The following is a 15665-nucleotide window of genomic DNA, read 5'->3' as shown; positions in this document are numbered from 1 at the left end:
AATATGCAACAGGCTGATATAAGGGAAAAGGTATTTAAGGGGTGTCTCTGAAGATCAGCGCCATGATGCACCCACCATAATAACCACCCCTATGGTCCTTGTCTCCTACTGTTCCTTATTAAACTTTTTACATTCTCACAGGAGAGTGAGCGTGTTTTTCACAATTAGGAGTGAGAGGAATAGCAGGTTTGTCTTTACAAACAAGCTGTGGGTCTGCTGGTAGATAAAACTAGCACTGGGAGATGAGATAAACAATGGGAAGGATTCCACTGATGAATGGAAAAAGATATTTGCTTTTACAAACAAACTTTAAGTTTGCTGATAAATGAAATTAGACATTGAAAGACGAAGGAAACAATGTGGAAGAAAAACCCCTAAATTCCATAAGAATTAAAAATTAAAAGGGAGGGTGATACATTAGAGGGAAATCTTTGGTATCAGGTGTATTGGAAAGTCTGTACCTCTCAAGTACCTCAGCCAAGGGGAAAGAGAGAAGGGAAATGTGGCCAGGAAATTATATAAATATAATATAAGGATATATAATATAAGAATATATAATATATGGATAAAAAGGGAGGGGAGGCTGCGTCCTCCAAAAATTTGAGAGATCCCAGGGGAATGCCCCACGGCCTCTCCCTTTATTTGAATAAAGGACTCCTCTGTCTCCTTTTTAGACATAAGCCTCTGATGTTAGTGGATTAATTTTCCTGACAGGAGGAATTTCTTAATAAAAATGATAATTAGACAGTGGAACAGACGGCCCAGGGAGGTGGTGGAGTCACCATCCCTGGGAATGCTTGAGGAAAGTCTGGACAAGGCACTCAGGGCCATGGTCTGGTTGGCAGGATGGTGTTTGGTCACTGGTTGGACTCAGTGATCTCAGAAGTCTTTTTCCAACTGTGAAAAATGAGTATTTTATGATTGGCTTTTTGCAAATATTAGAATTAATATTATATGTATTATGTTAGAAAGTTATGCTGTGTTAATTTTCTTAAGTACTGTGTTAAATATAGTTTTGGGTTATAACATAATGTTAAAATAGAAACTGTGCTATGTAAGATACTTCTTTTTAAAGAAAGGATTTGCACCAAGATAGCAGCCACAGGACACCTAAATCTTTCAAAGAAAAAGAATTTATTGCTCCATTATCAGAAGAAATGAACTTCCTATCTCGCTCAGCCTTGAAGATACTGTCAGGATGCAGAGGAAGAAGCTGACACTGACCAGACAGAATCCTGTGTTTGAATGGAATTTATGCATCATGTATGAAGTGTATGAATATTCAACAGGTTATTGTTTTTAAGGGTTAATCCTTTGTAACGTGGGTCCTTTTTCGGGCCGGTGCTGCCCAGAAAAGGTACCCGAACGTCCGTAACTCTTTGTCTCTATTGTCTCATATTGTCCTAATTCTAATTGTCCAAATTATTATTACTCTAATTGTATTACTATTAAACTTTTAAAATTTAAAAAACAAGTGATTGGTGTTTTTCACACGGTTTGATTACTGGCAGTGAAGCGCATGAAGGGAGAGGTTGGAAATCACAGAATCACAGAACCTTTTCCAACAGGTTGTGTGAAAAATGCCAGTCACTCGTTTTTAAAATTTTAGAAGTTTAGTAGTCATAAAATGGTTATAAAAATAGCAACATAATTAGAGTAATAATAATTTGGACAATTAGAATTAGGACAATATGAGACAATAGAGACAAAGAGTTACGGACGTTCGGGTACCTTTTCTGGGCAGCACCGGCCCGAAAAAGGACCCACGTTACAAAGGATTAACCCTTAAAAACAATAACCTGTTGAATATTCATACATTTCATACATGATGCATAAATTCCATTCAAACGCAGGATTCTGTCTGGTCATCGTCAGCTTCTTCCTCTGAATCCTAACAGCGCCTTCGAGGTGGGAAGAAGTTCGTTTCTCCTGATAAGAGGGCAATAAATTCTTTTTCTCTGGAAGATTCAGGTGTCCTGTGGCTGCTATCTCGCTGCGAGTCCTTTCTTTAAAAAAAATATCCTACATCGCACAGTTTCTATTTTAACATTTTGTTATAACCTAAACCTATATTTAACACACTACTTAAGAGAATCAGTACAGCATAACTTTCAAACACAACACATATAATATTCATTTTAATATTTGCGAAAAGCCAATCATAAAACACGCATTTTTCACAACCGCGAGAGGCCCAGCGACTTAAACCACACGCACACTTGCCGCTTTCTCCGCTTTGATCTCGACTCTCTAATTTAATTTCTCTATTTTCTAGTTCCCGCACTTTAACTCCCATTTTCTCTCCGGCGCTGTCCCGGGTTACGCAATCCCTCACGGAGCCGCCTCAGCGCCGCTTCCCGCCAAAACCGCGCGCCTCGCGCGCGCAGTCTGCCTCCGTTGCTATGCGCGATGACGCCACTCGCTCTGCTTTTTTCTCATTGGCTGTCCCACCGGTGACGGCGCAGCGCGGCGCGGGATTGGCTGGGAGCGGGCCCGCGCGAGGCACGTCGGGGGCAATGGCGGCCATCGGGGTTCACCTGGGAGCCACCTGTGCGTGTGCCGCCGTGTACAAGGTGAGGGCAGGGCGCGCTCGGACACAGGCAGGGGCAGCGCCACTCGGGGGCTGTGGGCAGGGGTTCTGCCGCTCGGGAGGCCCGGGCAGGGCCGTTTGGAGAGGCCCCTCGGCGGTGCAGCCCCCCACAGGCTCACGGTCTGCCTCCCTCTCTCTCTCTCTCCCCTCAGGATGGTCGCGCCGACGTGGTCGCCAACGACGCCGGGGACAGGGTCACCCCCGCGGTCGTGGCGTTCTCGGAGAGCGAGGAGGTGAGGCTGCCCCTCCGCGGGGTGCTCTGGAGTGGCTCTGCGTGCTACTCAGCTTTTCCATTTTGTTTTCGTTTATTTTTCCCTCAGGTTGTTGGCTTAGCTGCGAAGCAAAGCAGGATAAGAAATATTTCAAACACTGTCGTGAAAGTGAAGCAGATCCTTGGGCGAAGGTAAGAGAATGGGTGTGGAAGGGGCGGTGAGAAATTACGGAATTTACAGAGTGACTGGGTTGGAAGGGACCTTAAAGATCATGGAGTCCAACCATGCCCCAACACCTTGTGAAAAACGCGAATAATTTGGTTTTAAACTTTTAAAAAGTTTAATGATAATAAAATGGCTATAAAAATAGCAACATAATTAGAGTAACAATAATTTGGACAATTTGGATTAGGACAGTATGAGACAATAGAAAGAGTTATGGACGGTCTGGGTACCTTTGTCTGGGCAAATAAGCCTGAAAAACGACCCACGTTAACAGAGGATTAACCCTTAAAAACAATAGCCCGTTGCATATTCATACACCTCATACATGATGCATACATTCCATTCAAACACAGGATTCTGTCTGGTCAGTGTCAGCTTCTTCCTCTGAATCCTAATGGTGTCTTCAGGGCTGAGTGAGGCAGGAAGAAGTTCATTTCTTCTGATAATGGTGCAATAAATTCTTTTTCTTTGAAAGATTTAGGTGTCCTGCAAGTCCTTTCTTTAAAAAAAAGTATCTTACATAGCATAGTTTCTATTTTAGCATTATGTTATAACCTAAAACTATATTTACCACACTACTTAAGAGAATTAATACAGCATAACTTTCTAACATAACACATATAATATTCATTTTAATATTTGTGAAAAGCCAATCATAAAATATTCATTTTTCACAACCTCAACCAAACCATGGCACCGAGTGCCACATCCATGCTTTTCTTAAACACATCCAGGGATGGTAACTGCACCCATTTTTTCCCATTTAAAGCTGGTTTAATGTTTCAGCACTAATACTGAAGACATCTCATAAAAAATCATTCTGTTATCACAGAGTAACTGAAGCCTTTTGGTTGGAAGGGATTTTAATGATCACCTCCCTTCCAACCCCCTTGTCAGGGCAGGGACACCTTCCCCTAGACCAGGTTGGTACTGTGAGCTTCTTAGCATGTATTTTCTTCCAGCAGCAAAGAGATGCTTCTGAAAATATAAAAGTAGAGAAGAAAAATTGTATTTTAGGTCTGAACTTGTCTGTGAAAATCAAGTTGTGAAATATAGTAGCTAGTTGCATGTATGCTTTTCATACGTACTTCAGTTTCTTAACTATGATTTTTTGTCACCTGGTTGCTCTTCTGTAAAATCCACTGTGGTTTTGTTTGCATGAAACTTTGTGTTGCTTCTATTGCAATAGTGAAACTGTTGATTAGTGCCTTTTGTGATTCCTGTTAGAGAGCTGTGATAATTTGCACTGGCAATTACAGTGACAGTAGAACTAAAGCTCTTGAGTTGGAGTAAACATCAGAGATGTGAAAAAACTTTTTAGTGATGATCCAGCTGTGTGTTACAGCCCTTTTATTGACTGGAGCTGACAAGATGTTGTCCATTCTGTATTTCTCAGATGCAGAACTTCACTGAAATATTTTATAAATGTTCATGGGGGATAGCAGGTTTAAATAACGTGTTGGGTTTTGCTTTTCCTTTTCCGTAATTATTAGGTATTTTTTCAATCATCAGTTTTAGGAAAGGAGAAGGAAAAATGCCACCAGTCAGAAATTTTGGGTTTTCTTCTACTCTATAAATGTATGGTTTTCTTCTACTCTATAAATGTATCTGTAGAGTGAAACCAAGAATTTTTGGTTCAAGTATAGCTTGATGTGTTAGAAACGTTAAAAGGAATATCAGCAAGATGCACCTGTGCAATTAACCTTGAATGCATGATTGATTTTGTTATTTTCAATTTTTATGGACAGCTCTGGTGACCCTCAGGCAAAGAAATATATTGCAGAAAGCAGATGCTCTGTGAGTATGATGATTTATATCATTTTATTATTGCTTGGGCCATACCATGTCTGTGTTCTGTAGTGATCAGCTCTCATCATATGATGTCCCTTTGCTGCTGTGTGGAATGTTTCTGTTTTTGTCCAGTAGATAACCATGTTCTGGGGTCTGCCAGCATAATATACTTAGTTCCAACAGAATTTTTTCTCTCTTGGCCATCCTTCAAACAGATGAATCCTAATATATTTAGGTAGTAGCATTGTGGTTTTTCTTAGAGCTGGTGGAAGATACTCAAGTTGCAGCACCTTGTGGTTAACATCTTTAACCAGCTGATTTAATCTCAGTATTTAATATGCATAATGCTGTCCTTGTTGCTAGAAAATTTTGCAAAACAGGAGAAAAATTCTCCTGGAAAATGCATTAATAACAAATGGGTGAGATTTCTGCTGTTCATATTGGTGTGATTTTATAAATAGCTGGGACTTTTCTTATGGAATATAACCAGGAGGGTACTTTTGCTCTAAACATTGCTTTTGTACTCAGGAAAATTTAATAGAAAGGGAGAATCTTGACTCTTTAAAGTCTTAAATGTCCCTGTTGTGTCTGTCATATGCTACAGGTTTTTGATAAGCATGTTGAAAGTGTTTATTCCCTTGTAGTAGAATGCTAAGGCAGGGAGTGTTTACACAGTCCAGTGCTTTTTACTTTGAACAGAGCCTAAATTAAACATTACTTTTTGTTATTGACCAAATTGCTGTCTGACCAAGGTGTGTTGGTTTTGTTTACAGATGATTGAGAAGAATGGGAAACTTCAGTATGAAATAGATAACAAACTTATTAACCCAGAAGATGTGGCAAAACTAATTTTCAGTAAAATGAAAGGTATATAACAATTAAATTAATTTACATGTTTTAGCTTTTTAAGCTGTCCTTTTATTTTTTTAAGATGTCATACATTTTTTTTTCATTATTTGCTTTTAATCACTATGCTTTGCCTGTGTTTCTAAACAGAGACTGCCCAGTCTGCATTGGGTTCAGATGTGAATGATGTTGTTGTAACTGTACCATTTGATTTTGGAGAGAATCAGAAAAATGCCCTTGGGTAAGAGCATTGAGGTTTTTCTGATATTTTATGTGCCTAAAGCAGATGGACTTGAAGACCAGCACTGGGAATTCTGCTGCTGGACTTCAATTTATGACCATCAGTCAAGATACTGAGATGTTATTTAAACTGGGAAAATATGAAAGCAAGAGATTTAATTATGAGTGGAAAACTTTCAATGGGAATTTGCTGATGTGACCTAAAGGAAATTCTGAATCACTGAAGTGAGAGGAAATTTTAATTTCGTCAAGGATAGAATTGCATTTCAGATCAGGATCTTCAGTGACCCCTTTGAATGCAAATAGTTTCTCACCCTCCTCCTAATTTCCCCTCCCTGCCCTCCATCCTCCCCAGAGTGGTGCTACATGGCCACTTGAAGTCTGCTTTGTAAACATAAGCATGCTTAAAGCTGAGCATAAATGGCAGCATCTATTTTTGCCTTCTGATATGTAGAAGCCCTTACATTTAACTGGCATGAAAGAAAGAAATAAAACACACCTAAAAGTTGGTCAGAAAGCAGCAAGCTGGGGATTTGCTATGTCTATAATGAAACATTCTATTGCTCTGGTACATTTTCAAAGTGGAGGAAACAAGTTGTAGGGCATTCCCAGGGTTACTGAAGTTTCAAGAAAACATGTAAGTTAAATGTTGCAAGTGAGGCATGGTGACTTAATTTTGTTACCTGTTGAAATAATGTATCAAGGAATTTTAACAGCACAGCTGATAAGTTACCAAGTTTGATTTAGGGTGGGGTGTAGTTGCAGGGTTTTTTGCAGTTTTTATGGGATATGTAGTCTGATATACCAGTGATTTCTTTGATAGTGAGCACACAGAAGATCCAGTTCTTTGAAGAACTCAGTAGCAACTGACCTTGGTACTTTTTCAGTCACTCAGTTTTGTTGATACCATGCTATAAACAAGGTCTGATTAGGTGGCACATGTAGTTCAGGTGAAATCTTAGTAGTGTGTGACTATAATGAGATGATTAAAGTAAAATGAAATGCTGTTGTGGCTCATTGCAGGGAAGCAGCTGCAGCTGCTGGGTTCAATGTTATGAGATTAATTCATGAACCATCTGCAGCTCTCCTTGCTTATGGAATTGGCCAAGACTCACCTACTGGGAAAAGGTAAAATCCTAATATTTTATTTATTTTTAAGCTGCTGTACCTAAATGCTGAGAAATCTTAAATGAGGGAATGCCATGTTGCCTTAGCACGAGGCTTGTTTTGCTTTTTTCTCTTAAGACAATAAGCATTTAGAAGTTGTAACTTTGTCGTGTATTAAATCCCTTTGCTTTGGTCTTTATACTTTGAGAATTGTCTTTAAAGATTTGTTCCCATTTTCCAACTTTCTGTTTAATAAGCTGATTGCCTTGAAGAAAAATGCATTCCCTTTTAAACATATTTTGGCATAGCTGGTTTTAATTGTGGGGAGATGGGATCATTTTATGTTGGCTGGAAGAACTAAAGCAGAGCTCCTGGGTTCAGTAAGTGCATCTGGTTGAATATATTAATCTTTATGAATATGTAAATAATTCACTTCAAAATACTAAAGACTGCTGTCAGTTTTAACTTTTTTGTTCTTCTTGTGGTGTGGTGTTTCTTTACCATTCTCATATATTTCTTGTCTGATTAAAACCTTCAATACATGGTGGTAACCTTTTAACAATGTGTCAAAATTAATGCTACTTTCAATTTCATTTTTTTAACGTGGCAGCAACGTGCTGGTTTATAAACTGGGTGGAACATCACTTTCTATCACAGTTATAGAAGTAAACAGTGGAATATATCGTGTACTTGCTACAAACACAGATGATGGCATTGGTGGGGTTTGCTTCACAGAAGCTCTAGCACAACACTTAGCTTCTGAATTTCAGAGGTAAGATTTGAATTCCAAGCATGTTGCTGTTAGGACAGGATCTTCATTATGTGGTGCTTGCTTAAAAAAAAAAAAAAATTAGCAGAATCTCTGTTGGTGAAATGGTTCAAGTAAAGTTGATGCTGAAGGAGCAGTCTGACTGCCCCAAACAGGAGGAAGTCAGGGGAATGCCTGGGAGGAGGAAGACTGGGAAATGCCTGAGTGTGGGTGAATGTTGCCTGAAGTTGGTGTTAAACTGTAAGGGCTCAGCTGTGGACTCTTTTGTGTCCAAATGATGTGTGCAAATTTTCAGTAGTGGCATTGTAGTTAATGCTAAAATGCTTACAGAAAAAAAGTGCAAGAGCTCTAACCTGTTCTTCCTTTCAGAAAGTAACCAGTCAAATTCCTGTCTTTTTAAACTGGTATCATCTTTTGGTTTGTTTTTTTTTTAAATAGATCTTGTAAACATGATATTAGAGGAAATCCCAGAGCCATGATGAAGTTAATGAACAGTGCTGATATTGCAAAACACTCTTTATCCACCCTGGGAAGTGCAAACTGTTTTGTGGATTCATTGTATGATGGATTGGATTTTGATTGCAATGTGTCCAGGTAAGGCAGATCTTGAAGCTACTGAAATTTTTCTAGGTGGTATTATGGATATTCAGTAAGCTTTGATTTCTGATGGTGTTTATTTTAGAGAAGGAAGTAAGATTGAAGGCAAACCTGCTGTTTCATGTTGATGGTTCTCTTCTGCTGCAATCTGTAGTGGTCAGGGCAGTCACAGTAACAGTGTTGCCCTGATGGTTAGAAAATGAAGTGCAAAAAGGCACAATGAGACCCCATCTTCAGAGTCTGGTTGTTGATTGGAGGGGAGTAGATACTGCAGTGAATCAAGGTGGCTGTTTCCTTCCCCATACTGTTTTTGTTGTACTTTCCTTAAAGAAAAGATGGCATGTGGACTCTTCACTTAAATGAGATCCAGAATGGTAGGAGTCCTGCAAGTCTTGATGTTGCTTCTCAGTGAGAGCTGGACTAGAAAGACATTTTCTGTCTTTTTGTTCCTACTGCTGTGTCCTACTCAGTCTCTTTTCCCTTGGGATGATCTCTTACTGAGATTTTTAGCTCACTTTGATTGCTCTTCTAGGCAGCAGCAGCTTTAGCAAAATGAAACAGACTTTTCCATTCCAGAACTGCAGCAGTTGGAGCTGCTCAAATAAGGCACAGCATGTTTGAAAGTGTGAGAAGCAATACTGTATAAATGGGGTCAACTCCATTTGGATCAGGATGCCAGTCCTGTGGATCAGTGTTGCAAACTTTGATTTGTGATATTCATTCAGAGTAGAACTTCCTTTGCAGGCTTGAAATAGACAAAAGCAAGCACAAGTTTGTTTTTTAATTTGCTTAATCTGCTCCCTGTGTGAAAATCAGGACACAGCTTGATTTGCCTCTAAAAATTGAGTCCTTGTATTCATTTAACAGATCATTAAGCAGTTCCAGAATTTGTCTTTATTTTTTTTGGCATGAGTCAAGACAGCAATACTGGTGTTGTCAAGACAACAATACTGTTTTATTTCCTCTGGAGTACACTGAAGAATGAATGTACATTCATGTAGGTGTTGTTGAGAGAACTAATAGCACAGATACTTCCACAACAACCAAATTGCTTGAAGATTAATGATGGGAAAATACTATTTTTTTTAAATCCTTTAGTACCAGATGGAGAACTAAAGTGTATTCTAAAAATTACTGTTCTTCCATTTCAGGTACTTCTCTCTAATGGATGACATGATCCTTTTTGAATGTTTTATTTTTCTCTTTTAGGGCCAGATTTGAACTTATCTGTTCTTCACTTTTTAGTAAATGTGTAGAAGCAATTAAAAAGCTCTTGCAGCAAGTTGGATTTACAGCAGATGACATTAATAAGGTAATAATATAAATCATGTGTCTGTAGGACACTTCCACAAGAACAAAGCTTGTGGGGCCTGTCTTCCTTGCAGTCTGAGATTATGTCATGATATATTTAAGCAGTTTTGACTTGGATCTAACAAAGTCTGTAGATTCAGGATCTTTAGAACTGTTGTATTTGCTTTCATTTCAGGTATCTGAAGTTAAGTATAAGGTATAGTAACATTCAGTTGTGTGTTTTTACTGCTGCATATCGAGTGGTGGAGAGGATTTGTCTCCTTTTGGTGTATTTGTGTAACTGCCCAAATTCAAGCTGAGGAGTACCTTCCTTAAGTTCAGTCTGTGGGCTTTGTTCTGCCTGCATTGAACTTTGGACAGGGTTTGCTGACACTTCTGAAGAAAGGCAAAGTTTTGACTTAAACTTGAACAGATCACTAAGTGTCCACTTGGTGCTTGTGCTCCTCCTTGCTGGCTTAAAAACAACATGAGGTGCCAAACCAGAGAGTGCTTTAGTCCCAAAGATGTGAGCAAGGCAGCAGACAGCAGTAGTTTGATTCATGTCTCTCTTGCCTTGGTGTAAGAGGGGAAATTCATCTCACCCCCTTTGTACCTGTGCTTGGCAAGTGGTGCTGCATTCATTGCTGTCAGAATTGGCTCATCAGGTCTGCAGCTGGAGCTGCCTGGTGCTTTCAGTGACACTTGATGCTGTTTCAGACTTTTAATTAGTGTTTTTTGTGTCACATCTCAGTTGCTCTGATTGATAATGAGGTATCCCAGGCCACTGTTCAAAGAATGGGTTTTGTTTTCTGGTGGCAGTGGTTTTTAGGTGGCCTTTCAGGCTCTTTCAGGCTTTAGTGCTTTGGATGGAGGGCAGTGGAACACTTCAAATGTAAAAATAAATAACTTCAGAGGTGTAAATTCGGTTTATGTTTTACATGAGGAAAAGTAGGAGTTAGCTTTCTTTCCAGATCTGGCTAATTTCAACAAAGTCTCTGTAATAAGACTTGGATTTCTGGATAAAACCTGACTTGCTCCTTCCTAAAGGTGCATGATGGAAGTGTGAGTGGCAAGCAGCACAAGTTAAAGCATGGGGAAATTTTAGATTCCAGGAAAGGAATGTGTAGTATGAGGGAAATCAGATGCTGAATTAAGGGGCTATAGAGTGTGGGGAATACAGTATCTGTGCAGGAAAGGTCCTGAGCAGCCTGTTGTAACTGTGCCTGGTCTGGCCAGGAGGTTGGACTAGATCACCTTTGAAAGTCCCTTTGAACCTGAAGTTCTTTTTGTGATGAATTTTTCAATTTTCAAGGTGTTACTTTATTTAGGTGACTGTTGCTGTAAGAGAAACTTTTCAAAGATACCTTATTTCCTTTAATTTCAGAAACAAAAGTATCAACTCAACCAAAGATTACATCAATTTTTGTATCAACAACTGCAGATGATAAAATATCCCAGAGCAGTTTCCATTTTTGCACAACAGGGTGTTACCTGTCTGTTTTATTTCACAGACTAAAGATTTGAGATTATTATGATGTATTTTCCAGGTAGTTCTTTGTGGTGGGTCTGCTCGAATCCCAAAGCTACAGCAGCTGATCAAAGATATTTTCCCAACTGTGGAATTACTGAATTCAATTCCTCCCGATGAAGTTATTCCCATTGGTGCAGCCATAGAGGCAGGAATTCTGCTAGGAAAAGAGAATACCTTGTTAGAAGAAGATGCACTCATTGAGTGTTCTGCCAAAGATATTCTTCTTAAGGTAAGGCTAAAATTAGAATATTAGAAAATTTTCTGCTGCAGTGAATATATAGCCCTGATTATGTGTGATCACTGTTAGAGAAACAGCGTTGGTTTGTTACTACTGCTACAGATTTGCTATAGATCAGCAGTACATGGTAACTTAGGTTTATTGATTAAAAAATTGACAGGAAAAACTGATTTTAAGGGAGATAATTGTTTCTTTCCTATGTTGCAATAGCTGGACTTGTCATTGGTAGGAATGTCAGGGTTTTTACTTGCTGGGATGGTAAATGTGACAGAGGGAATGAAGCTTGGACTTCTTTTCTTGTGGAGCATTGTTGTAACGCAGCTCAATGAAGCACTTAAAGAAAAGCATGAACTATATTCTTTTTATTCTTTTTTAAGGGAGTAGACGAGTCAGGGGCTGACAAATTCACAGTGCTGTTTCCATCAGGGACACCACTGCCAGCTCGAAGGCAGCACACCCTGCATGCTCCTGGAAACATTTCCTCTGTGTGCCTTGAGCTCTACGAGTCATTGGGGAAGAGTCCCATGAATGAAGAAGAGAAATTTGCCCAGGTGAGTGTGTGCACACTCCTGTGCAGTTTTAACAGCAGCCTTCTGGGGAAAAAAAATGGAAACCAATTCCACCAACACCAAAATTTATTGTTAGGAAATTACAGTGACATGCATTTCTTTGGTATTGGTCTTTTAATTATTCTTCTGCACATGCAAAATATTGACCTACTTTGTAAAGTACTGAAGTTTCCCTTTTGAATTCCTAAGTGGCTGACAGGGTTTGACACATGGCACTACTGTAAAAATATCACCTGGGATGAGAGATCTTTACCAGTTATTCCAGTCGTACACAGATCCTTGAACACTTTAAAAATAAAACTGATGAAGAAAATGGTATAGCTAATGTGTTGATTACTTTTTGATCTCCCTAGATTGGACATTGTTATTAAGTATTGAATTTGGTTTATCATAGTGGTAAGATGAAATGTTTTTTTCAAGTGAGGGTTTAAAGTTGTTGTTTAGGAATCAACCTACAGAGAGATCACAGCTTTTTTGAAACAATTATGATGTGCTTTCCTTGGAAAGCATCAGGGAAGGGGCAATGTGTCTGAAATTGATGGAATATTTAAGAAGATTGTTATTCCACCTTATTTCTGCCCAAATAACTTTAAAGGGGATAGGGAAGGGATGTTACCTAATAATTACAGTACTGATTCTAAAGGATGCTGTGGGAGTGATAGGTACTTCAGCTATCTCGGGGATACATCCTGAACCAAAGCATAAAAACAATAGTGCAAATAGCTAAAATGCATGAATTTTAGCATCTTAGCTGTTGTGTCACTTCCCTTGAACTGCTGAACAAGAACTTGAAGAATCTACTGTAATCAAACCTTTTTTTTTTTAATAGATTGTACTCCAGGATTTAGATAAAAAGGAGAATGGCCTACATGATATATTAACTGTTCTCACAATGAAAAGGTACCCAAAACACTTGTTCTGCTGTTTGCCCTGCTATGTCACACTTCTGACAGTCTTTGCTTCTGTTACAGAGCATTTAATTTTTTTTGAGAGAGAGAAATGTCAGCATTTCTTTGGTCACAGGGCTGTACAGTCCTAGCAGGGGTAAATTCTGTAGAAATGTGGGTTTTCTGCAGTACCTTTGGTGCTGTCATTGTTTGATTCTTAAAGAAACAAAGCTTAATACAATTGTGTAGATTATTTTTAGCAATTTCTGAACCATTGATCAGTTTGACCATGCATGAGAGCAGTCAGGATCTCAGACTTCTTCTGGAAGTGTGTTGGGGTGCTTTGCTGAATGCCCACACTCTTGGGAAAAGCTGAAGGAGGTTTTGTCTTTTTTAGTTATGAAGGATTGTAGAATTTACAGTGGCTCTGTCCTTTCAGAGGCAGGCTTGTTAAACAGAGAAACAGTGCCACAGGAAAGCTACTTGCTATTTAAGTTTGCTACTTACTATTTAAGTTTGCTACTTGCTATTTAAGTTTCAAAATACTTCATTTTCTTATGTTAGATGTCAGGTGTATTAATGCCTGTTAACAGACCTCACCCAAAATGCCTGGTTTGTCATACAGAGATTTATACTGAGCACTGATAAGGAAAACATTTTGGGGATTATAGATGCAACTCTGTCATGCAGAAAAACATCATTATTTGGAAGGAGGTTTAAGAAATATTTGAGTGTAAAAGGGAGAGAAGTTTAGTAGGGAACATCTATTTGTACCTAAATTTACTCTGTGTGACTGTATGCCTAGCTGAAGTAGGGCTCAATACTGTTTCTAAAGTCCTGGATTTTAACAATTAAGGTTTTCCTTGTTGAAGGAGATCCTTGGAATTTAAAGACTACTTACACTTCAAAAGTCAAGTTCTCATGCTATGACAAGAAATGTTTATCAATCCACTGCTCTTACTCAGTTGAATAATATTACCATATATTCTATTTACAAACCTGTAGAAAATAAATTCAATTGCAATATTTAAATGTGTTCTTTGATTAATTCCAACATGTGTAGAGAAGATAGATGCTTTAAGGGCAAAAAGTGCATATAAAAACAATGACTAAATTAAACTTAATTTCATAAACCCATTTCATCTGTGTTGAAGCATGTTTGTCCCTGGATATTTTGATGCTGATCTGTCATCCTTTCATCTGTGTGAACACTGTTGCTTATCCTCTCTGGCACATGCAGTAAGTGTGGTGTTGAGATAATCCTAAACATAACTCTCTCTTTTATCTAGGGATGGGTCCTTGCACGTCACCTGCACAGATCAAGATACTGGAAAGTGTGAAATCATCACTGTTGAAGTGGCATCATAGGCCATTTTGGAAGGCAACATTTTTCTAACTTGATTTTTGTCTCTTACTGGTTTTTCTGCCAAAGCAGTGACTCTCTGTGATGTCTCTCATGATTCTTAGAGGACTGTAATAAACTAAAATGCCACCAAGTTATTTTGCCACCAAGTCTGTTTAGAGTGTGGTGCAAAACGTTAGTCAAGACATGTGAACAGCAGTTTGTTGAATTACCAGCACTTGGTTTACAAAATGCAAAGCACAAATGCCTGTGGTTCAGCAACAAGCATTTTACATAGTTTGAAGATTTTTCCTTGACTAATCAGGTTTTATACCCATTCAGCCAGTGCACCTGTGGCTTCAGTAGTATAGCTCTGAACCAGTGAGAATGAGACTGGTGAAAATCTACTCATTTTATACCAGAATCCTGTGTTGTCTTGATATTGCCCAGAACCATGAAGGTGGAGCCCATTTGTGCTGGCCTCTTGAGCAGATGAATTTTTTTTTTCAAAAGTGTTTTCTGTAAAATGTTTTTTTTTCATATTACCTGAGAAATGTAAGAATTAAGTGTGCTTATTTATATGTTATTAAAAAATACATTTTTTTATGCAGATCCTGGCAATCTCCATTATGTGTGGTACTGTTTTAAATCTGTATTGTCATACATTTGTGTGGGTGTAAGTTGGCAGGTTTTTTCAATAATGAGATGGAGCAGGCAAGTGTGGTTATGGAATATGAGGGTGTCAGCCTAAAGTGCAGTAAAGGGACAACAGTTCAGTGCTTACAACAGTGTAAAACACTGAAAGTGTCACAGAGAAGAAGCCTCAAGAATTAGAGAACACAGCAAGGGCTCCCAGTCTGGGGTTCCAGAGGGTTGTATTCCATTACCTGCCTGAACGGAGCCTTCCTGTCAGTGGTTCCCTGGGAAAAGAGCCCCAGGATGAGAGGTTAGTGACTCAGCTGTGACAGGAGAGCTTTGGGTGGGACAGTGGGAGGAATTTCTTCACATTAAAGGTGATTAGACAGTGGAATGGGCTGCCCAAAGGAGGTGGTTAATTAAATACCCTGAGGTGTTTAACGAAAGCCTGGACGTGGCACTCACTGCCATGGTCTGGTCGCCACGGTAGTGTTTGGTCATAGGTTGGACTTTGATCTCAGAGGCCTTTTGTAAAATTATCGATTCTGTGATTCTGTCGAAGCTACGTTAATAGTAAACCCCGCATCTGAGGAGTGAGGGTAAGGCCGGGACCATTTCTCTAAGGTTCTTTTCAGCTCTGCAGCTGAGGGGCCCGGGAAAGAAACTGCCTCGCGCTTCCCCCGCCTGTCGCAGGCACTGCAGAGCTCAGTAAGAACAAAAGCAAAATGGCTTGAACTCCGTCCCGCTGCCTTTCAGCCGTTCTCCGGCTCGGTCCCTCCGGGGGCCCCTCACGGC

The 15665-nt window shown here is 39.3% G+C and overlaps 1 protein-coding gene across 1 annotated transcript; it reads left to right on the top strand.

The window, feature by feature from the left end:
• Nucleotides 1-2497: 2497 nt before the first annotated feature.
• HSPA14 (heat shock protein family A (Hsp70) member 14) lies at nucleotides 2498-14846 on the top strand. The gene is made up of 14 exons (XM_066549993.1): nucleotides 2498-2573; nucleotides 2743-2823; nucleotides 2911-2993; nucleotides 4776-4824; nucleotides 5592-5685; nucleotides 5815-5905; nucleotides 6928-7032; nucleotides 7622-7783; nucleotides 8219-8374; nucleotides 9587-9689; nucleotides 11215-11427; nucleotides 11814-11987; nucleotides 12835-12905; nucleotides 14182-14846. Exons 1-14 carry the CDS (start codon nucleotides 2517-2519, stop codon nucleotides 14258-14260), a joined length of 1518 nt encoding a protein of 505 aa, XP_066406090.1. The 5' UTR covers nucleotides 2498-2516; the 3' UTR covers nucleotides 14261-14846.
• The last annotated feature ends 819 nt before the right edge of the window (nucleotides 14847-15665 follow it).

Source organism: Molothrus aeneus, chromosome 5, assembly GCF_037042795.1.
Source record: "Molothrus aeneus isolate 106 chromosome 5, BPBGC_Maene_1.0, whole genome shotgun sequence".
NCBI classification, from domain to species: Eukaryota; Metazoa; Chordata; class Aves; order Passeriformes; family Icteridae; genus Molothrus; species Molothrus aeneus.
The sequence above is the reverse complement of the archived record's forward strand: the minus strand, read 5'-3'. Positions and strand labels throughout refer to the sequence as shown.

Bases quoted from the DNA above. Each gene is read 5' to 3' on its own strand.
- HSPA14 (XM_066549993.1), top strand. From the start codon at position 2,517: ATGGCGGCCATCGGGGTTCACCTGGGAGCCACCTGTGCGTGTGCCGCC. The intron at 5,686-5,814 runs GTATATAACAAT...GTTTCTAAACAG, and splicing joins AATTTTCAGTAAAATGAAAG to AGACTGCCCAGTCTGCATTG. The intron at 9,690-11,214 runs GTAATAATATAA...TGTATTTTCCAG, and splicing joins CAGCAGATGACATTAATAAG to GTAGTTCTTTGTGGTGGGTC.